This window comes from Schistocerca cancellata, chromosome 3 (assembly GCF_023864275.1).
Source record: "Schistocerca cancellata isolate TAMUIC-IGC-003103 chromosome 3, iqSchCanc2.1, whole genome shotgun sequence".
NCBI classification, from domain to species: Eukaryota; Metazoa; Arthropoda; class Insecta; order Orthoptera; family Acrididae; genus Schistocerca; species Schistocerca cancellata.
In genome coordinates, this window is record NC_064628.1 from 518,190,849 (window position 1) to 518,215,949 (window position 25,101).

Genomic DNA, 25,101 nt, shown 5'->3' on the forward strand with positions numbered 1-25,101 from the left:
CTTTATTGTCATCAGAATCACAGAACGTGGGATCAGTATGTTCATATTTTTCAAAACATTCTGAATGAACTCCCTAATGATTCAACTTCTTTACCGCCTATACTGATATTAAAAAACAAAGCACCGACAAATCGCATATCTGAAATCGTTCCTTTTCCGCCTTCACGGAAACTGCGGCATTCTGAAGTTGTGAACCTGGCTTTGCAAATATTGCATCTGCTGCTGCTAGAAGAGAGAAATCAGCTAAACATCCTGGTCGTTTAAAAATTTTGTCAGTTGGTCAGAAAGTGTTAATTAAGTCTCATCGTTTGTCTCACAAAGGAAAAGGCTTGTGTCGGAAATTTTTTCTGCTTTATAACGGTCCATATAGAATTCGGAAAATTATTCATGATAACACTGTCAAAGTAGAAACTTTTAAATCACGACGCTCTAAGGGAATACATCATATACCTAACGTTAAAATTTTTGTGGAATGATATACTTTTGAAAAATTTTTGTAGAATGACATACTTTTGAGAAACTAACAGTTGTATGTAAACACACGGAGAATGCAAGGATACCGCGCCGTGTTCCGGCGGCGGCAGATACTCAAAGCAACAGTCAAGTCTGTGCGCCGCACAAGGCAGTCGTTGACCGCAAACAATCACTTCCTACGTCACGCGCCTACAGCTGATCGAGCGCTCAGTGCGAATGCACTGACAGCCGTAAACAAATACACAGTCTTTCTCTGAATAAAATCAGTATAAAGCTATAGTGACTTGATGAATTATGTTATTAACATTCAGTATTTTTCAGGATACGGTTCTATAAAATATTTAAGAACTTCAGGTAAATTCTGTGCGTGTCCGACATTAAGGCGACTTGCTATCGAGAAAATTTCAGGAAAAATGTCATTTCGAAGAAGAAAGTAATAAACTAAAAAGGTAATTATTAATTGAGTTTATTTTTCAGGTAACATATTTCCACTTAGGTACGTACTTTAGACGTAATTTACTGCTCACGATTACGTGATTCATACTTTGTGCTAATTACATGTTCTATGAAATTACTTGTGAAGCGATGTGCTTGCGTACGTTAACTGATTTTGACAATGATTATTAATGAACTGGATTGTTACTTGTGTATATTATGCATCGCTTGGCTGCACTGCTTTTTCACTGATGTCATATTTTTTTATTATGTGCCTGCTGTGCTTATTTATTTAAATTATAATTGTCACCTGATTAATTGTGCTGATGTGGTTAGGTATGTAAGTTATACTTTGTGATTTATCTGCTTGCGCCTTCATGTTTACTTATTAAGATTACATATGAACATTTATTTGCTTATGATGATATGATGCTAATGACCTGTTTAGTACGTAAGATATATGTTTGCTGCTATGTGTATGGATTGCATATTTATACATCTCTGTTTGTCGTCACAACTACTCTTTAATTTGGTATATAGAAATGCTGATATACTGTGAATGAACATAGACTTTAGGTTACACTATGGTACTAGTTACAGATTGTTCGCTTGGCAGAGCCTCGTTGTAAGAAATTGTGCTGCATTCACTTGTTAACATTCTGTTCACTACTGGTATATTTACTCGCTATTGCTTGCTTTGCTTACGCTCAGTGCTTTATATTTTAACATAAGAAAATGAACTGCAGTAATTCGACGAGCGACTTTATTACAAGAAACGTCATAGAAGTCACATGAGCTGGAGGTTTTATGGAAGCTGTATAAATGTATGCCAACAGGAAGGAAGCTAATGACATGACATACCAACACAGTTATTACACTGCATTATTCGTGAGCAATTGAAATAGGAAGTGACACTTGACACACGAAATACTCCACATGTTTGCTTCTGTTTGCCATAATTCTTGAAGTGGTGTACACACTGTGAAATATTAGGATCATTCACACTCCGTAATCATACTTAATTACTGAGAGTTATTCGAACTAAGTCTGTTAGAGGTCATGTATGCATTCTTTGTTTATAATTCATAATGAGTAGAAGATTTTGGTCAGATGGATTATACAGAGGTTGTGTGTTGACAGTGTGTCTTCGGATTGTATGGGATGAGGAGGTTTGCATTAGGATTTTATCTGTACTTGTTCGAGGAGACTGACTAGAGGAAAGAGTTGTTATGGAAGTGAAATGATACTGGCAATAAGGTTTATATGTATCGACGTATTGAAGAGGTATTATTGAGGTATTGAGATTATATGAAGTTGATTGGAGTTTTAGTGTATAAGAGGTAAAATAAGTGAGGTGCATATTTTTTTTTTTTTTTTTTTTTTTTTTTTTTTTTTTTTTTTTTTTTTTTTGTTGTTGGTCTATATGGAACAAGGAGGATGAAGATAGCAGACTAGAACACTAAAATGGAAGGAAGATTGTCTACACACACTTTGTTAAATCACTAAGCAGTATGTATTTTTTTTGGAGAGAGGAAGTATTTGCATATCTTGGCACACTGACAGTTGTTCAGTAACAGTACATTTGATCTGGCTTGGCAAACATTGGTCTTGACATGATGACTATGACATTGACTTAACTATTATTGACTGTTATACATTGCTGTCACTACTACTTGATACACATGATGAACATGAAATTTTGACAGAAGTGCATTTACACAGTTAACACTATTCAATTACACAGTAGTACTTAATGTGGATGAAAGATGAGTGAGTGTGTTTTGTGTGTTTTCCTTCCCTAATCCTACCCACCTATCTCCTAAATATTATTTTATTTGTTTGTAGTGGCTTGCGCTGACACCCATAAATATTATAGGTTTACTGATGTTTGTGTAGTTGTAATAGTTAATATGACAATTATCTGACATCATTTGTGTGTTTGTTATGATTTGTACGTTTAGTGTAAAAGCATTTGTATGTGTATTCAAACTATTGTTCATGCTTGAACTGTCTGAGTAGTGATGATGAATATTATGAACTGTTACCTGCACTTTTCAACATGATGTGTGACACTTAGAAATGTTTAATTTCTGCTGATGAACTGTGTGATCAGTGATAGTAAATATTATGGACTGTTACTTGTACTTTTTCTACATGATTGGTGTCACTAGGACATGTTTAATTTCTGCTGATGAACTGTGTGATCAGTGATAGTAAATATTATGGACTGTTACTTGTACTTTTTCTACATGATTGGTGCCACTAGGACATGTTTAATTTCTGCTGAGGAACACTGTGATCAGTGATAGTTGTTTAATTTCTGCTGAGGAACTGTGTGATCAGTAATAGTAAATATTATGGACTGTTACTTGTACTTTTTCTACATGATTGGTGCCACTAGGACATGTTTAATTTCTGCTGATGAACAGTGTGATCAGTGATAGTGAATATTATGGACTGCTGTCTGCACCTACTCCACAATGCTGGGTGCCACTGATGGAACTGCTTCTGGTGAAATGATGTCACCTGATGGTGTCTGCACCTGCTCCACATTGCTGGGTGCCACTGATGGACTGCTTCTACTGAAATGATGTCACCTGATGGTGTCTGCACCTACTCGACATTGTTGGGTGCCACTGATGGACTGCTTCTACTGAAATGATGTCACCTGATGGTGTCTGCACCTACTCGACATTGCTGGGTGCCACTGATGGACTGCTTCTACTGAAATGATGTCGCCTGATGGTGTCTGCACCTACTCAACATTGCTGGGTGCCACTGATGGACTGCTTCTACTGAAATGATGTCACCTGATGGTGTCTGCACCTACTCGACATTGCTGGGTGCCACTGATGGACTGCTTCTACTGAAATGATGTCACCTGATGGTGTCTGCACCTACTCGAAATTGCTGGGTGCCACTGATGGACTGCTTCTACTGAAATGATGTCACCTGTTGGAGTCTGCACCTACTCGACATTGCTGGGTGCCACTGATGAACTGCTTCTACTGAAATGATGTCACCTGTTGGAGTCTGCACCTACTCCACAATGCTCGGTGCCACTGATGGAACTGCTTCTGGTGAAATGATGTCACCTGATGGTGTCTGCACCTGTTCCACAATGCTGGGTGCCACTGATGGACTGCTTCTACTGAAATGATGTCACCTGATGGTGTCTGCACCTACTCCACAAGGCTGGGTGCTATTGCTGGAACTGTCAACTACTTGTTATGAAAGCATTTTATGTGAATATTTGTATAAACTGATTTTTTGTGTATTACTGTTTGTGAAAAGTTATGAGACTCTTACCTGTACATATTCGTCATTGCTGACGCCATTGATTGAACTGTTTAACCACATAATATTTGTGTAAACTATTATGTAAAGTCATATGTATGAAAGAATTTGTATTCCTTACTGTATTTTATATATTAGGCTATTGAAAGGTCAGTGCAAAGCCAAAATTTTATCTAGTTATATGATATTTACGTATTAATATTATCTTTTATTTTTGTCTGTATTTTTTTTGACGAATTTGGTGGTATTTTCACCACCAATGCTGGCAAAAATACCATCAAATTCTAGCCCATGGAGGAGGGGCATATGAAAGGTGGCTACACTGAGCCACAGCGCCAGAGATCGCGCCAGAGAGTATTGTTCCGCCGCCTCCACTGGCAGTGCTTATTGAGACGTAGCGGCAGGCAGTGCTTGCCGAGAAGTTGTGGTGGACACTGCTTGTCGTGAAGTCAGAGTGAGATGTGGTAGTGGAGAGTGTTGTTCCATGTTTTATGCAGTGGTTTGATGGGAGAGATAGCAGATGTTGTTCTAATGGAGATATTGTAATGGTCAGAGTGCATTTCGTCAATATATATGGAGGTAATAAACATTAATTTCTTTTATTCTTTCAGCGTCCTGAATAATGTGTCATTACAGGTTCAGTCAACAAAGCATCTGGCATGTGTTCTTGTATTAGAGTGTAATTCTGATTTTCTTGCGCAATCATAGTATTTCTAATTTTCTTTTATCACGTCAGTATAATTGGTATTTAAAAATCCTTGTCTTGTTGAAGAAGAACCGTGCCAGATGTGCATTGAGTCATACTACCACATACAGAACAGCTACACTTGTGCTATGTTGGCTTCGTAGATTTTATAGTTGCTGGGGACTTAATTAATTAACTGTGTTAACGAAAATTTTCTTTCATTGTTTGTTGTTATTCTATGCAGTCAGATTGCGTACTAAAACTAGTCAGGGCCAGCCGTTTACGAGACTTGCGTAATCGGACTTACAGCTACAAAAAAAATATTTTCATTAATATTTAATAAAGCCCCCATGCAACAGTACTGCAGAAAAACTTATGAAGAATATATACATATATATGTGTGTGTGTGTGTGTATATACACTACTGGCCATTACGGGTATTTATTGGACGAATATATTGTACTAGAACCGACATGTGATTACATTTTCACGCAATTTGGGTGCATGGATCCTGAGAAATCAGCACCCAGAACAACCACCTCTGGCCGTAATAACGGCCTTGGTACCCCTGGGCGTTGAGTCAAACAGAGCGTGGATGGCGTGTACAGGTACAGCTGCCCATGCAGCTTCAACACGATACCACAGTTCATCAAGAGTAGTGACTGGCGTATTGTGACGAGCCAGGGGTTTTCAATTGGTGAGAGATCTGGAGAATGTGCTGGCCAGGGCAGCAGTCGAACATTTTCTGTATCCAGAAAGGCCCGCACAGGACCTGCAACATGCGGTCGTGCATTATCCTGCTGAAATGTAGGGTTTCGCAGGGATCGAATGAAGGGTAGAGCCACGGGTCGTAACACATCTGAAATGTAACGTTCACTGTTCAAAGTACCGTCAATGCGAACAAGAGGTGACCGAGACGTGTAACCAATGGCATCCCATACCATCACGCCGGGTGATACGCCAGTATGGCGATGACGAATACACGCTTCCAATGTGCGTTCACCGCGATGTCGCCAAACACGGGTGCGACCATCATGATGCTGTAAACAGAACCTGGATTCACCCAAAAAAATGATGTTTTGCCATTCGTGCACCCAGGTTCGTCGTTGACTACACCATCGCAGGCGCTCCTGTCTGTGATGCCGCGTCAAGGGTAACCACAGCCGTGGTCTTCGAGCTGATAGTCCATGCTGCTGCAAACGTCGTCGAACTGTTCGTGCAGATGATTGTTGTCTCGCAAACGTCCCCATCTGTTGACTCAGGGATAGAGACGTGGCTGCACGATTCGTTACTGCCATGCGGATAAGATGCCTGTCATCTCGACTGCTAGTGATACGAGGCCGTTGGGATCCAGCACGGCGTTCCGTATTACCCTCCCGAACGTATCGATTCCATATTCTGCTAACAGTCATTGGATCTCGACCAACGCGAGCAACAATGTCGCGATACGATAAAGCGCAATCGCGATAGGCTACAATCCGACCTTTATCAAAGTCGGAAACGTTATGGTACGCATTTCTCCTCCTTACACGAGGCATCACAACAACGTTTCACCAGGCAACGACGGTCAACTGCTGTTTGTATATGAGAAATCGGTTGGAAAATTTCCTGATGTCAGCACGTTGTAGGTGTCGCCACCGGCTCCAACCTTGTGTGAGTGCTCTGAAAAGCTAATCATTTGCATATCACAGCATCTTCTCCCTGTCGGTTAAATTTCGCGTCTGTAGCACGTCATCTTCGTGGTGTAGCACTTTTAATGGCCAATAGTGTATACACACACACACACACACACACACACACATATATATATATATATATATATATATATATATATATATATATATATATATATATATATATATATTCATCAGTTTTTCTGCAGTACTGTCCAAATAGAAAAACTGATATATATATTATTCACAGTTTTTCTGCAGTACTGTCCAAATAGTTGTTTTCTATATGCCTTGAATTCAGCTTCCACAGATTTCATAGTTAGCCGCTCATCTCATACATTCTCTGACACTGATCGAGTAGAAGCTTTTATACACTGTTCGAATTCATTTTGATTTACACTATTCGCGTGTAAATACTCTAGAAAGTTTAAATATGCAGCTCAGCTTGCCGCAATCACCAATGCACAGTATAGATCATCTAAATTCACAACACTTGAACGTTTTAAGTAAATGCGCATGTCCCCTGACATTAATTCAAGCAAACTTCAGCACACATATCCACTATTGAAACCTTTTTCCGAAGGATCTAAATGTCGTTGAGGTATGTGGTAGATCGTAATTCGTCATTATCTTCTTCTCGATATGGTTCCTCATGTTGCAGAGATACTCCCAATAAATATCATGAATACTGCACTTTAGCAACAAGATGGTGAACGGTTTCTACTGAACGGTTTCTACTGTTATAACTACTCCAAAGTCACTGTCAAATGCTAGGCGTACATACAAGCATTTAGAACCGCTACCAGTCACACTGTATGTGTTTGCGAATAATTTTACTTTTGTGAGAAGTAGCTGAGGCTTGATAAACAGAATAATCCCCGATGGCGCTACAGAACAGTCGAATGATAGCATGTCCAATAAATCTGGAAGATCATCTGTCGGCTGTTGCCGCCACTGCTGCTGTGGTGGCGCAGATAAGGTTATATTGAATTTTTGAATGTCCTCGTCCAGTAATTCTGTTACCACGGAATCAGGAGAGTGCAATGCTACTAATATTACTAATCGATGGATAAATACTTACTTTTAGCCTTCTTCTGCCTTTTGGCCAGTCTATACTGACAGCGCCGTATGACGATTCTTTTACTACCATGTACAGACATCAAATTACCCCTAATGGGCGAGAGCAAAGTGAGAGAGGTGGAGCGCGTAGAGAGGAAGGAGTGGAGGGAGATAATAGGGTGTGATCTTGACACATGTTGTGTGACCTTGAATATGACATTCGCAATTGCATCAGCTGTAATATGACACCAAATCTCATTTGAAGGTTATCCTGAACATACTCTGATACCCTACTTACATCTGTCGATATTGTTTAACTAAGAACGGGATGTTGATGCACAATGGACATGAAATGATGCAGGTGATCAGACAGGATGCTTACGTACATGTCACCTGCCAGAGTCGTATCTAGGCGTTGCACAATCGACATGAAATGGTGCAGGTGATCAGACAGGATGCTTACGTACATGTCACCTGCCAGAGTCGTATCTAGGCGTATAAGGGTTCTCATGTCACTTCAACTGCAAACGCCCCAAACCATTACAGAGCCTCCACCAGCCTGAACAGTCCCCTGCTGACATGCAGGGTCCATGGATTCATGAGGTTGTCTCCATACCCGTAAACGTCCATCCCCTCCATACAACTTGAAACGAGACTCGTCCGACTAGGGAAATTATCTCCAGTCATCAACAGTCCAATGTTGGTGTTGACGGGCCCAGGCGAGGTGTAAAGCTTTGTGTCGTGCAGTCATCAAGAGTACACGAGAGGGCCTTCGGCTGCGAAAGTTCATATCGATGTTGTTTCGTTGAATGGTTTACACACTGACACTTTTTGATGGCCCAGCATTGAAATCTACAGCAATTTGCGGAAAGATTGCATTTCTGTCACGTTGAACGATTCCCTTCAGTCACTGTAGGATTTTCTGGTCGCTGCGATGTCGCAGATTTGATGCTTTACCGGATTCACGGTACACGCGTGAAATGGTCCTATCGGAAAATCCCAATTTTATTGCATCCGGTAACAAATATAGTCCTATACTCAGTAAGCTCATGAGTTATTTACTAAACAGCAATGTGGAACTAAATCAAACGCTTGTTTGTAGCTAAAGACTGAGCCAGGTAGCCCAGTGATTAGCAAACCGGACTCGCATTCGGGGTCACAACGATTCAGATCCACGTCCGGCCATCCAGATTTAGGTTTTTTTCGTCATTTCCCTAAACCGTTACTGGAAAATGTCCTTTGAAAGGGTGCCGCAGGTTTTCTTCCACATGCTTGCAACAATACGAGGTTGCGATGTCGACGGGACTTTAAATCTTCATTCCCTTTTTTTGTTCCCAAGAAACACGGTATCAACTTGGACAACATAGTTACTAAAACACACATACAAGCGTACGGAACCATTAGAATTGTACAGCCTTGTGGTGAGACTATCCATTACCCAGCCTTATTTTGGCACAGAAAAGTGGGAGCTACTCAGCCATAAAAGTCGTTGACCGCCTACTCAGTGATGCAAAGAATTTCAGTGGAAATCAAGTTAATTTCAAACACAAATGCCTACTTGGCAACTCCTTCTATTTTATAAGGGAATTTCTGAATGTATAGTAATATGATTTTGTGATTTCTTTTTTTGAGAGGGAAAGAGTCACACTGAACTAAAGAGAAATTTGGAAAGGTTATTACAGTTCAGAGAGAAACATAAAAACTTCGAGGTTTGCTGATGTCAGTGTAATTCTGTCAGAGTCGGAATGAAGTCACATTAGATTGGATGAAGCTGAGGGCGTTAGATCAGGAAACGAGGCTTTAAAGGAAGTAGATGAGAAAAGCATTTATGAAAATGACATACTTGTTAACATCGAATAAATTTAAATACAAGTAACTGTTTTCTGACTGTATTCGTCTCCAGTGTAAGCCTTATACGGAACTGAAACATGGATTATACTTAGAAAAACAGTCTAGATCGCACAAATCACATTTATAGTGACCGGTTTCAACCCAAAGGCGGGCCATCCTTGGACCGTACTCTGGAATATAGAGTACTATAAACACAGAAGGACTTACGAATAAAATAGAAACAATGTAATAAAAAATAAAACGAAGTTTATGTGTAGAGACGGATCCACAGAGCAGAAAATGCAGAGCTCTCTAGATGCTGTCAACTGCTGGAGAAGCAACGATATGTTGTTGTTAAACAACGGAAGCTCCCCCCCCCCCTCCCTTCTCGTCTCTACACATCATTCGAACCAATAGTATGAATACTTTTTGAACACATGATTAAAAACTTTAGTTACAAAATTAAAAATGACATCTATTTATAGCATTCGCTGTATGATTAACAACTATTATATTTGCGATGCAAAAAATTGAAACATAAAATTGCATACAATAAAGGAGCGACTTCAAATTGATCGCTCTTTTCCCAAGATGTTTTCTGAAATATGTGATGAAATTCGGATGATAAACGGTTCAGATAAAGAAAGAATAGAAGCTTTTGAAACGTAGTGCTACAGAAGATTAGTGATGATTAGATGTGTGTATCATATAACTAGTGAGAAGGTACTGAATCACCTTGTGGGGGGAGGGAGGGGGTAAAAGAAATTCATGCCACAACGTGACTATAAGAAGCGACTGATTGATTTGCACATCCTAAGGCATCGATGGTCTGTCAGTTTGGAATCCTGGCGAGAAGCGACAACTTTGATCCATAGAGCAAGCCGGTAAGTAACTAAGTAACTTCTTACAGCAGCAGCCACATAACATACCCGACCGTGAACGTCTCCCTGAGAGGCGAGTTCTTGCCCACCGCGACGTAGGTCATCCGCGGTGCGAGAAGCGGAATGGTGACGAGGGCGCATTTGTCGTGTTCTGTGAACAGCTTCTCCACCAGAGGGTACATCTGGAACTCCTGCGAGTGGAACGCGAACATCTCGGTGGCCACTTTAGTCATGCCTTCTTCCAGGGAGAAGTAGTTTGACCGAACGGCGCCTGGTGGCGCAACCTTCTTCAGGTACAAACTCCGTACCACAGGGTCTTCACTCATCTGCATAGTATAATGAAATAAACAGTACTGAAGAAAACAAGTATCTAAAGCAAATACACAAGCTACATTAAACGATTAGAATTGTACTGTCCTAGGGTGGTAAGGTAAGCTGTTCTAGCAAGGAAAAGTATGCAATGATATTTAGAGTATGTGTGACTCTAGGGAATTCATGTTCATTAGTATGAAAGCTGGTGTCAGATGCGGATTCGGGGTTTGATTCTGGGGAGTGATGAGGGGAGCGGGGAAATCACAGTTTGTTACAGTCCACCATCCCACCTTCTTAGATTTAACTTGCCGTTACTCAAAGATGTCTACAATTATAATTATAATAGCTGGAACTTTAAAAGAGTTGACTGGTTTGCATTTTCTAAAAATCTGGATATATGTATGGGATGGATTCCGCCAATAAGCACAAACTATAATAGCCCGCATCTCGTGGTCGTGCGGTAGCGTTCTCGCTTCCCACGCCCGGGTTCCCGGGTTCGATTCCCGGCGGGGTCAGGGATTTTCTCTGCCTCGTGATGGCTGGGTGTTGTGTGCTGTCCTTAGGTTAGATAGGTTTAAGTAGTTCTAAGTTCTCGGGGACTGATGACCGTAGCAGTTAAGTCCCATAGTGCTCAGAGACACTTGAACCATTTGAACAAACTATAATAAGTTTACTGGAGCAGTGCTACGCACAGCAAAGAGGCTTCTGAGAGGAATATACGCGGTGTTCTTCTTACCTTGAGACAACTAAATATCTCGAAAACGACGTATCATACGACAACATGTTCTAGGTGAAAAGTTAATATTATTATAGCGGACATCTGTCCACGCTACAAATGGCCACCTTCTAACCACCCTTCTGAGTGGGCAGGATCAACTTCGTATTTTCAATTGTAAACCGCACACCCCCATTTTTATTGCATAGTCGGATTCTACGCAAAAAAAGTGTACGGTTTACTCAAATCACTATTTTCTATTCGTCGTAGATGGTGCGGTAATAGAAAGATATCAGGTGTGCCTGTTTTTGCAATTGCAAACGGACACATTCGACTCTACTTTTCATTTACGGTGTAAATATAAACCTTTGTGTTCTAACGTTTGATATTTGCGTTCGAAATTTACTTTTGGGTTGCAAATGGGATTGTGCAGTAGAATATATTTAACCCTTTCAGTCTCTAGTTAGAAACTACGTTCAGCGAGATCCATTAACAACGACGTGGATGTAATAGTTTTCTGCTCCCATCAGGATACTCGATTTGGTGAGCCCCCCTGTCCCTCAACATTGGGGTGCTTCATTTCTGTGAGTATGCATAGCTGGTGCGGCTCTGATTATCTCTTCATGAACATTTTATCTTGTTGCAATGGTTGTGATTCGCAGTACGCCGGTAGCAGCACAGCGCGAGAGTTACGATGGTTGGATGGAAACACGCACCGAAATCAATCACGCTGATGGCGAGTTTCGAAGGCAGCCACCGAAATCAAGCATTCCGATGATTTGGGGACTCATCACAATCAACCTCGTAGCGAACAGAAAACTGCTTTACAACACAAGCTGTTTATTGGACAGAAATCTAGCCACAATAACTGTACTGTACAATCACATTTGCAACACTCAAGTTACATCAACCGTTATAATAAGTGGTTCAAATGGCTCTGAGCGCTATGGGGCTTAACATCTCAGGTCATTAGTCCCCTAGAACTTAGAACTACTTAAACCTAACTAACCTAAGGACATCACACACACCCATGCCCGAGGCAGGATTCGAACCTGCGACCGTGGCAGTTGCACGGTTCCGGAATGAAGCGCCTAGAACCGCTCGGCCAACGCGCCCGGCCCAACCGTTACAACACAAAGGTTTACAGTTATATCGTAAATGAAATGGAGAGTCAAATGCGTCGGTTTTTAATTGAAAAAACATGCACACTTGATATTTGTCGATTACAGCGTCATCTACCACGAATGGAAAGCAATGCTTCGAGTAAACTGTACGTACTTTTTAGCGTAGAATCCAAATATGCAATAAACGTGGGTGGTTCCCATTTTTACCATCTGAAACAACGAAATTGACCCCGTCCTCGCAGGAGGTGGCCAGTTACAGCATCACTAATACTATTACTACAACTAATATTAACTTTTCACCTAGAACATTTTTTCGTACGATGGATCGCTTTCGAGATATTTAGTTGTCTCAAGTTAAAACAAACACCCAATGTACCTGGACTGACGGGAAAGCGCGAAATTATATAAAAAAAGTTCGGTAAAAATGAATGTGAAATAGGTGATGAACTTCTGCACAGTATCGACGCAGCTCGCTGTATGCAGTGGACTGACACAGCTGAGGCCTTCGGCTTCTGCACCTCAAGCAGGAAAATCTGGCCCCCGCTGGAAAAAGTTGAACGTGCCAACCCACTTCGGCGCACGAAGAAGGTTTTTACACCCAAGCAAGTAGCCAAATTTATTTAAGAACATTGTGTCCATCTCTAGAACTCCTCAGATTCGATAACATACAACTGACGCCAAAAATGAATTAAAGGCGCTCAAACTAGCTCATAAACCTAAGTCAGACTACTGTACACCATTCAGCAGTGAGGAAATAGCCGCAGATCTCAAAGAAATGAACGTAAGGAAGGCACCTGGTTTTGATGGCATCTGTTCAGAATTCCCAGTCCATAGTGGGAACTACGTAAAAATCTGGTTAGCTTATTCTCCAAACTGGTAACATACCCTATGATTTTAAAAGAGCAAGATCATAGCTACCCTGAAACCAGGTAAACCAAATGACATACTGCAAAGCTACTGACCCATTGCTTTACTTAGTGCATTGTATAATTTTTTCGAAAGAATCCTGTGTAACAGAATCAGACACAAAATGTTCCAAAACTTGCCTGCTTTTCAGGCAGGATTCCGGCAAAATAGCTGCAACATAGATCAGGTTCACTCACTGACAACTTTTATTGAAGCAGGATTTCAAACAAACAGTATGATACTGTGTCCAGGTAGTGTGAAGGCAAGGGGCCATATGGAAAATTTCTTTAGTCGTACCACACCTTATAACTTGAAATGTCATCAATGGTATGTTAAGCAATAAACACGAAATAAGACGAGCCCTCTAATTAAGCTTAGTAATGGCCTCATACTAAGATCAGTGCTAGGTCCTCTTCTGTTTTCCCTATATACAGCAGACATATCGCTGGCAACATCGACGTAAGTTGGATATGCTGACGATTGGGCTCTTGCTGCTAGCCACAAGGATCTGGGTGTTACTGAATGTATATTGATGAAGACCATTATTGACAAACATTTCCGTAACTGGAGGTTACAGTCAAGTGCCGCCAAAGCAGATGACCCGTGTTTCCACCTTGAGAGCAACTTTATCAACTAGAAAATGAAGGTACATTTTGAAGAGAAACACCTCAGGCAAAGCAAAAGTCCACGTTATCTAGGTGTTCCGGACTGAAGCGCCTAGAACCGCTCGGTCACAGCGGCCGGCGGCAAACAGGGAAACGGTATATAATTAAAAAAAACCATCGTTGTGAACTGTCTACCGCAAAGAGAAATCTGGTGCCGGGGGATTCCTAGGATACTTTCATTCAGTACTGTCCTATGTTATAATCCAATGTGAATCGTGAGAGCGTAGCAAAAAATAAAATAGACCCTCTTTGTTCTAAAAAAGAGTCAGTACTGCCAGAATATGAGGTTAAGCACATAACGGAAGAACGCTCCCTTAATGGACATAGGTATTTTTATACTTCTTTTACTTCCTGATATAATACGTAGCTCGTAAGAAGAATGGTTTAGAGGAGAACTGTGGAATTCACTACCACAATACTACAAGTAAAACTTACCAGATACACTATGAATCCCTGTCTAGAGTTCAGAAATTTTTTGGAAATTTGTGGTAAGTTCCTATGGGACCAAATTGTTGAAGTCATCGGTCCCTGGGCTTAGACACTACTTTAATCTAACTTAAACTAACTTACGCTAAGGACAACACACACACCCATGCCCGAGGGAGGACTCGAACCTCCGACGGAGGGAGTCGCGCGAAGTGTGGCAAGGCGCCTTAGACCGCGCGGTTAGAGTTCAGAATGGAATTTTATATTCTGGTGCAAAAGCTGCTGGTAGACTTCAGCCAGGGAACTGAAAGTCTCGGCTTCGAAAGAGACTGAACTATAACTGATCGGCCAAGTTCATGACTTCTAAGAGCACACTGCGTGTCAAACACTTCTAATACTGTAAAGATATGGTAACTTGTCGGAACTGAGGTAGAGGCGATTTCACTCAACGCTTGTTTCGAAATTGCATTACAAAACCTAGACCCTTTTAGTTTCTGTTGCCAGGAATGTGGACGGGCCTCACATCGCAAGTCTGTAGCGCCATCGCCCTTTATTGTACTTCCATGGCCAGAATTTACAAGCTCACATCGTTGACTTACTTTCGTTCGTCTTTTGCTAATTTGGCTACCCCAGAGAGTAGTCTTATGTCTATGTCTGTCTGCAAGGTCCGTAGAAAAATATGGTTGGGCAGTAAGCGTTCTGCGCTTCTATTGGCTGACCGAGGCCCACGAGAAAGACAGACCGTGTCGTGTTCGTCACAGCACGTGATTCTGCAGGTCTTAAGAGTGCCAGCAGCCGTCTCAGGTGGGGAGCGAGTAACCTTCAGTGGGGATCTTTTCAATTACATATTGGTTTATCGTGGGCCCTGCTCGGAGCCGAGCGTTCGCGAAGTGTGGCGGACAAGCCGAGTAGTGTTACGTCACAAGTTCGTTGTAGGGCCCGTATATCTCGTTGGCCCAGACGGCTGACCGAGGCCCACGAGAAAGACGGGCGCGGCTCGTACGTTTACGAAGGTAGTCCAGAACTCGCTCGCTCACCTCACCAGACAAAATGCGTTTCTAAACCTGTTAACTCGTAGCTGGACGTGTAAGTACTAACTAGAATTGCATCTTCCACTGGAATGTGCTATTATGAATTCTTACTGATTAACAGTACTACAGCAAAATTTAATTTAAGATCAATGATATAAATGGTATAACGGTTTGTTTATAACATTTAATCTCTTCTGCTTAACAGTACTCATTACATGCTGGAAGTGGTGCCTTATGCAACTGATAATCATTTGAGCATGATTTTATTTTATTGTACGCCAGTACAGCCGTAACAAATTATAAGTAGGCACAAGGACTTACCATCATTATAGTATTAATAACAGTAAGATTCCATAATAGCGGATTCCAGTAGAAGATTCCGTTTTCGTTTGTATGGACACGCCTAGTTACGAGTAAACAGGTGTAGAAACGTAGTTTGTCTGCTGATTTGAGCGATCGAGCGCAGGACTACCTTCGTGACGTACGCGCCGCGGCCTGTCTTTCTCATAGGCCTCGTGGCTGACGTTGTGACGTCACTACGGAATAGGGTCTTCCTCGGCGCTATAGTGTGTCGGTCGTGTACTTATGCGATGTAATTGTGGCACCTTTCAGTTTAAATTGGTAGTCTGCCACTGCTAGAATGTTACCTCTACATCTTGTAACTTAACCAGCTTTTAAACTGACACTGCTGATTAAAAAAGTTCTGTCGAATTAAAACACGCAAAAAAGCGCGAAGTTTTTTGTTTTTGCAGTTTTCTGTCAAAGTAAATGTTCGACATGAGCTTGTAGTTTTCTATATTGGCTCTGAGTAAAGTTTTTACGAATAAACAAGACGTATATAACCCTTATTTTCGTTTTGTATTCATCACAAGTTTAGACGAACTTCACCTACGAGGTGGATGTCGTCATTTTGAATCAGGAAATTGTATAAATTTCTTATTTGTAGAAAGCATTTGAATTAGCTAATCTAACTAGAACATCCTTCAAAAGACCTGGTGGCAACTGAAACTGTTGCGATTGTGTGACTTAACAGTCAACAGCACACCTGACATTGCTCGCGCACTTTCACATGCAAATAACCCACTATACTAAAGCAACTCGAAAACGACAACACTCACGAAACCACCCAGCCTCCAACATAGGAATAAAGGCGCAGTGTGTTCCTCTCTGACGTCATGTGCGTAATGGCAGAAACGTGTTCGCTTCTGCGCAGCGTTTATTGCGTCCCCTATCTGCTGCCATTTGCATTAGAAGAAGCAGGACGTGAGCGCGTCTGTTCTCAGTTTATTACTCAGGTTATACGTGATGATGATGTTTGATTTGTGAGGCGCTCAACTGCGCGGTCATCAGCGCCCGTACAAAATTTTTGCACAGTCCAATTTAGCCATGTCACGAATGACGACGATGATGAAATAATGACAACACAAATACCCAGTCCCAGGGCAAAGAAAATCCCCAACCCCGCCGGGAATCGAACTCTGGACCCCTTGATCCAGACGCAGTAACTCTACCCACTTTTTTTTCGTTTGTTGATCTATTAACTCAGGGTTTTTTTTTTTTTTTTTTTTTTTTTTTTTTTTTTTTTTTTTTTTTTTTTTTTTTTTTTTTTTTTTTACAGAGAGGGCAGGTAACCCTCTGACCGAATACGCTGAGCTACCGTGCCGGCGTCCCACTAGACCACGAGTTGTGGACCAGATCGTACGTGTTAGTTACTACAAATATTGAACAGAGATGTACGGCGCTCGGAGGTGTAATAACAGATGTACTGTTACACTATGAAGCATTTCTTCATTTAAATTAAAACTTAAGGTAAATAACGCAAGGCGCTGCATTCCTTATTGGTAGCTCGTATCCTGAACAATATCATCATTAATAGAGTATATAATTTCTGCGTTAAAGAACGTAATTTCTTGTGGTGATCCGCTCTGCGTGACAGTGACATCACAAACTGATAACAATATTTAACCTCACAGAGACGAAAGTTTGTTCTAGTTTGAAAGAGAACCCGCTAAAACACACGGTGTTGTAACTGAGATTCATTAAGCAAGGCAACTTTCAAGTTACTATCTAACTAGCATTATTACTATTTAGTGAGAATATGTAAATATATATCCAGTATGATTACAATAAAAGTTCCAGTTTCAAAACGCTGTAAAAAAGGAACTACTGTTCAGAATGACGTCAAATTTGAACACAATATCATCGAAGAAGGGGGAGCGTTATGGAAGCAAAACCAAATTAATGAAAATTTTGTATCTAGATAGCACTGTAAGCGACAAAATATGCAACATAAAAGACACAGAGGTGCTTTTTTATGTGGTTTTTGGTCTCAGAATCATTAAAAATCGATTTTTCCCATCCGATGTTGTATGACCTTCACGTGGTGAGTAGGATTACCCAACTAACAGCCCCTCAACTGTTGACTGCGAAACTCGTGCGGTCATGCACTTTGCACGGTACGGTTGGCTTAATGCGTAACTCACCCTGTAGCCGTCGTGTTGTGATTCATCTGTTATTTGTAGCCGAAAGAACCTAATTACGTTTCGACGCCTATAGCGTTACCTAGTGGATAAACTTTTTTTTTTCTTTGTCCCGTAACGTTTCCCTTTTCTTCAATAACATTCCGTTCAAATGTGACGTTATTCAGAGCAGCGGTTCTCTTTTACAGCGTTTTGAACCTGAAACTGTAATTATTATCACCCTGCATATAATTATCTAATGCTTTTAGTATGATCATTGCAACATAATTCAACTGTTTTAGTTGGCGCCACAGCAAAATTGTGTACCCTCGTTTTGACTTACACGACTCGCGCTATAACCAGAATTCCGCCGCCAAAACGGGAGACTAGTCGAAAGACTATGAACTATGAACCACCTGTCTACCTGTCTACGTAGTAACAAGAGCAGCATGGCCAGTAGTACCTCTATAAGGTTGTGGACGTAGCTGATGTTCTCTATGCCAAACTCGAGTGGACTTTGGAGCAGGTCCTCCTTGGTGTTGATGGTCCTAGGTGGCGGTAGAAGAAGAGAACTAACAATAGCGGCGGAATAGTGCGTTTCCAGGAGCATAGCGCACACCAGGCTGACCACCAGCAGGATGCGCCAGCTGGGCCACTTTGCACACTGCGAGCTGCCTGTGAACACAAGTTTCGGAATAGAGTACTGTAAGTGCATCTTAGCAGCTGGTATACAACATAGTCGATTCCAAATACGATTTCAGGCGATGCAGCGTTTGTTTCATTTAATTATTTTCTGTTCATGTGTAATTTAGAAGCCGGCCGGTGTGGCCGAGAGGTTCTAGGCGCTTCAGTCTCGAACCGCGCGACCGCTACGGTCGCAGGTTCGAATCTTGCCTCGGGCATGGATGTGTGTGATGTCCTTAGGTTAGTTAGGTTTAAGTAGTTCTAAGTTCTAGGGGACTGATGACATCAGATGTTAAATCCCAGCCGGCCGGTGTGGCCGTGCGGTTCTAGGCGCTTCAGTCTGGAACCGCGTGACCGCTACGGTCGCAGGTTCGAATCCTGTCTCGGGCAAGGATGAGTGTGATGCCCTTAGGTTAGTTAGGTTTAAGTAGTTCTAAGTTCTAGGGGACTGATGACCACAGGTGTTAAGTCCCATAGTGCTCAGAGCCATTTGAACCATTTTTTTTTTTTTTTTTTGTAATTTAGAAATTACAATTTTTTGCGCCTAGCCCTAGACGATTCATAAATGTAATTATTTATGTACGTTCGCGAGTACGGCTATTGTTCCATTTTCAAGTAACGGTTCGCTATATAATGATTGAAAGTGTATTTATTCCTCTGAAGAGGACATCATTGTGGTATCAATAATTTTTATATACAGGGTGATTTTTTCTGCCGTGTACAAGCTAATGAACTTAATGTCCGGAAATGCGTGGTTTCGATGCTACAGACCATTTATTCAATCATAATTTGTTACAGAGACTGCAGTCTGATACGCGCTGTACCATGCAGCCACATTTACAGTATTCATGGTTTCCTCCTGAAGGGTGGTACTGTCGCTCATATGTCATGCCCTAGCGCCGTCTCCTGCCATAGTAATTGGTAATGTGGTGTCCGAATTCACTTCTCTTGCTGACTCACCTTGTAGTGGATGTGACACAGCGTTGTACACATTGGATCCGAACTCGAATCGAGAGCTTGTCGACATGGTGTTTACTTAAGAAAAGGAAAATAGCAACGTGCGGCGGGCAGCAAGGTTGTGACAGGAAACCTACCCCACCAACAACAACCACAGCACTCAATGTTTGTAACAGTGTTTCGCCGTTTATCTGAGACGGGTCGTTTCAGGAAGCAGGAAATCATGAAGGACGTACCCGAAATGTTCAGATACCAGACTTGAAGGAAAATATGATTATCAATATGTAAGGCGACCACCGTGTCAGTATCAGGCGGTTGTCCGGCCACTGCAGGATAAGCCAGCGACCGCGTGGAACATTCTCCATGACAACTGTTACTACCCTTATCACTTACAGCGTGCGCAGGGCTTACTAGCAACAGACTTTCCACATCGAGAGCAGTTTTGTCATTGGTTTCTTCACCAGGCAACAAGTTTCCGGGGTTTGTGTCATCCAACCTATTCTTAGATGAGGCCACCTTTACGCGGATTGGTATCTTCACCTTTCGCAACAGTCATCTGTGGTACAGTACGCAGAACCACCATGGTATGGTGACAGCGAATTATCAGCATCGGTGCAGCTGGAATGTGTGGGCCGCGATACTTGGCGACCATATTTTGGGACCAATCTTCCTTCTACGTCGCCTAACAGGTCGGAACTGCCGACGTTTCTTGCGCCTGACTTTGCCTCCCCTGCTGGAAGAAGCGGCACTGATGCTACATGATGGTGCTCCAGCTCATTTCGCTGTTAACGTCCAGACGCATCTCAATCGTGTCTTCCCTTGTCGATGGATCGGACGAGCGGGTCCAGATGCATGGCTTGTTCGGTCGCCGGATCTCAACCCACGCGATTTTTGGCTATCGGGTCATCGCAAAAGCATCGTGTACGCAGAGACCATTCCAGTGTGGAGAAAGTAGAGCAGCGTATTCATGCTTCCTTTGACACTGTTCGGATGCAGCCTGGCCGATGTCAACGTGTGAGACAGAACGTACACCGGCGCGTATGCGCATGCACTGAGGCACATGGAAACCATTTTCAACACATACTGTAACTGTGGTTGCATGGTACAGCGCGTTATAGACCGCAGTCTCAGTTTTCTTTTTAATTTAATCGTATGGCTAGGGCCCCCCGTCGGGCAGGCCGTTCGCCGGGTGCCGGTCTTTCAAGTTGACGCCACTTCGGCGACCTGCAGTCGATGAGGATGATAGTAACAATGTGCGATTGAATAAATGGTCTCTAGCATGCAAACCATGAATTTACGGACAAAAGTTCACTAGACCTTTCTTGTTCCGTATCCTCTCATCGATCAATCGCTAGAGTTTGTACACCGTGGAAAAAATCGCCCTGTATTTCGTATATTAGCTGTTACCCGCGGCTGTGCTCGCATATCAGCAGTTTCGTTATGATGAGTGATCGTGAGTAGTTAAGTGACAGGGCTTGCAATGACACCAGTTGCCCTCACGTGTCTGCCGGTCGAGTAAGCACAGCTCGTGACGTGTGCGCCCTTCCAAAGTGTCCCAACGCACAATGCGCTGCCCAGCAGTGTGTACAGAGGGACATAGGCAGGAGCGCGCATCTATGCCTCGTGGTACTGAAGTAGCCATACATTACAAAAAAAAAAAATGGCTCTGAGCACTATGGGACTTAACATCTGTGGTGATCAGTCCCCTAGAACTTAGAACTACTTAAACCTAACTAACCTAAGGACATCACACACATCCATGCCCGAGGCAGGATTCGAACCTGCGACCGTAGCAGTCTCGCGGCTCCGGACTGAGCGCCTAGAACCGCGAGACCACCGCGGCCGGCGCCATACATTACACTACATGAACATTAAGCAACAAATAGCGTGTAAGTATGGATTAAACACACAGAAGACTGCAGAAGCATTGTATTCATTACTTTGAATCGTATCATACAGCATGTACGAACCAATAAAAGCATTTTCACAAATACGATAAAGACCAAAAGTCAAAGAGGAAACAGCTTTTTCGAAGAGTAAATAGTTTTTCCTAATTCGTCTGATATTCTTCAAATCTTCAAATCAACAATTATCTTGTTCCACACATTACGTAAAGCAGCCTAAGTTCTTCCGCAGTGTTCAAGGCATCACCATACAAAATTTCGTCGAAATTGATTCAGCAGGTTAGTCGTGAAAACATAGCAAACAGAGTTACTTTCGCACTTATAATGTTAGTATGGATAAAACTTTCAATTACAATATCCTTTGATCTGATTTTGATGAAAAACAGCCTATAAGTTGTCCAAAGCCATGCACAAGCTACCCGTTAAACCATGTGAAAAAGATTAGCGTGTTCAAACAGACACGACAGTTTGGGTGAAACTTTAATTTACGATATCTTTTTTTCGCGTTCACATTTGATGAAATAAAGCCTATACGGTACCCCAAGCTATGTTCAACTTATCTACGAAAATCACACGATAATTCGTCTTTTAGTTTTGGAGATTAGCGTGTTCAAACAGAGAAATAGACAGACAAGACAGTTTTAGTAAAACTTTAAATCACGATATACACTCCTGGAAATTGAAATAAGAACACCGTGAATTCATTGTCCCAGGAAGGGGAAACTTTATTGACACATTCCTGGGGTCAGATACATCACATGATCACACTGACAGAACCACAGGCACATAGACACAGGCAACAGAGCATGCACAATGTCGGCACTAGTACAGTGTATATCCACCTTTCGCAGCAATGCAGGCTGCTATTCTCCCATGGAGACGATCGTAGAGATGCTGGATGTAGTCCTGTGGAACGGCTTGCCATGCCATTTCCACCTGGCGCCTCAGTTGGACCAGCGTTCGTGCTGGACGTGCAGACCGCGTGAGACGACGCTTCATCCAGTCCCAAACATGCTCAATGGGGGACAGATCCGGAGATCTTGCTGGCCAGGGTAGTTGACTTACACCTTCTAGAGCACGTTGGGTGGCAAGGGATACATGCGGACGTGCATTGTCCTGTTGGAACAGCAAGTTCCCTTGCCGGTCTAGGAATGGTAGAACGATGGGTTCGATGACGGTTTGGATGTACCGTGCACTATTCAATGTCCGCTCGACGATCACCAGTGGTGTACGGCCAGTGTAGGAGATCGCTCCCCACACCATGATGCCGGGTGTTGGCCCTGTGTGCCTCGGTCGTATGCAGTCCTGATTGTGGCGCTCACCTGCACGGCGCCAAACACGCATACGACCATCATTGGTACCAAGGCAGAAGCGACTCTCATCGCTGAAGACGACACGTCTCCATTCGCCCCTCCATTCACGCCTGTCGCGACACCACTGGAGGCGGGCTGCACGATGTTGGGGCGTGAGCGGAAGACGGCCTAACGGTGTGCGGGACCGTAGCCCAGCTTCATGGAGACGGTTGCGAATGGTTCTCGCCGATACCCCAGGAGCAACAGTGTCCCTAATTTGCTGGGAAGTGGCGGTGCGGTCCCATACGGCACTGCGTAGGATCCTACGGTCTTGGCGTGCATCCGTGCGTCGCTGCGGTCCGGTCCCAGGTCGACGGGCACGTGCACCTTCCGCCGACCACTGGCGACAACATCGATGTACTGTGGAGACCTCACGCCCCACGCGTTGAGCAATTCGGCGGTACGTCCACCCGGCATCCCGCATGCCCACTATACGCCCTCGCTCAAAGTCCGTCAACTGCACATACGGTTCACGTCCACGCTGTCGCGGCATGCTACCAGTGTTAAAGACTGCGACGGAGCTCCGTATGCCACGGCAAACTGGCTGACACTGACGGCGGCGGTGTACAAATGCTGCACAGCTAGCGCCATTCGACGGCCAACACCGCGGTTCCTGGCGTGTCCGCTGTGCCGTGCGTGTGATCATTGCTTGTACAGCCCTCTCGCAGTGTCCGGAGCAAGTATGGTGGGTCTGACACACCGGTGTCAATGTGTTCTTTTTTCCATTTCCAGGAGTGTATTTTTTCCCTGGACCGATTTTGGCCAACTACAACCTATACGGTGCCCCAAGCTACGCTCAAATTACCTGCGAAGACCCCAGGTAAATTCGTCTAGTAGTTTTGGAGAAGTGTGTTCAAAGAGACAGATTCCACATTTTTACAGATTTATTGTTAGTGTAGAGTAAGGTCATTCAAAGAAGGACGAGCGAGAGACCGTAAAATGGAAACCACTGATCGGATCTAAAGACCATTGTTTCAGGAGAAAGGTGTGGTACGTAATAAGGGCTCTGAGGCTCGTAACTCGCCGTTAGAGGGATATGCGCGTAGACGCACGTTAAGACAGAGCGAGCAAGTGCACGCTTATTGCTCAAAACAGAGAAACTGAGACTTCAAAAGAAGAGCTAAGGGATGCAGTGCGTTTCTTACACCGGAAGAAATGCGTGTAACGGAAATTCATCGAAGAATGGCCCAAGTGTACGGAGAGCACTGAATGTCCGTTGCAATTCGGACACTGAATCCGACCTCTGTGGCAACGGCTGCCATCGTAACTCGTCGGTCTTCAATAACGAGAGCATCCACCTGCTTCACAGTGGTATCGGTGATGCGGTGTGGTGATCCAGATCGTGCGTCGGCCAATGTCATCCGTCCTTACTAGGATCGTTTGTGCCGTGCCTTGACTCTTGCAAAGGACGTTCAGTGCTCTTCGTACGATTGTGCCGTTCTTTGATGAATTTCCCTTCTCCGCGTTCCTTTCGCTGTCAGAGAACGCACTACAAGCTTTTGCTCTTCTTTTGAAGCCTGTCGTCACGTGCATGTGCGCCCATATCCCGCTAGTAGCGAGTTTGGGAACCTAGCTCTCACACAGGGACCATTCCTTCTTCTGCAGGCAAAAGCATTACAATCCTTTCAGCAGTTTTCATTTTATAGCCTCCTATCCTCCTTATCGTCTGATTTGAATGACCCTAACACATAATCCAGATTTAGATTTTCTGTCGTTTCTCTAAACCACCTGAGGCAATTGTCTTGATGGTTCCTATGGGAAACAACAGGAACTACACTCCTGGAAATGGAAAAAAGAACACATTGACACCAGTGTGTCAGACCCACCATACTTGCTCCGGACACTGCGAGAGGGCTGTACAAGCAATGATCACACGCACGGCACAGCGGACACGCCAGGAACCGCGGTGTTGGCCGTCGAATGGCGCTAGCTGCGCAGCATTTGTGCACCGCCGCCGTCAGTGTCAGCCAGTTTGCCGTGGCATACGGAGCTCCATCGCAGTCTTTAACACTGGTAGCATGCCGCGACAGCGTGGACGTGAACCGTATGTGACGAGGGCGTATAGTGGGCATGCGGGAGGCCGGGTGGACGTACCGCCGAATTGCTCAACACGTGGGGCGTGAGGTCTCCACAGTACATCGATGTTGTCGCCAGTGGTCGGCGGAAGGTGCACGTGCCCGTCGACCTGGGACCGGACTGCAGCGACGCACGGATGCACGCCAAGACCGTAGG

At 43.3% G+C, this 25,101-nt stretch overlaps 1 protein-coding gene across 1 annotated transcript in view; it reads right to left on the bottom strand.

Annotated features, from left to right (window-relative positions):
• Positions 1 to 10,357: 10,357 nt before the first annotated feature.
• The window catches only part of LOC126176398 (glutamate receptor ionotropic, delta-2-like), a 48,001-nt gene continuing 33,257 nt past the window's right edge, over positions 10,358 to 25,101 (bottom strand). Inside the window, exons 5-6 of the mRNA XM_049923556.1 lie at positions 18,436 to 18,647; positions 10,358 to 10,660 (exon numbers count right to left, since the gene is read on the bottom strand). Of these exons, the coding sequence (XP_049779513.1) occupies positions 10,358 to 10,660; positions 18,436 to 18,647 (515 nt within the window). The remainder of the gene's footprint in view (positions 10,661 to 18,435; positions 18,648 to 25,101) is intronic.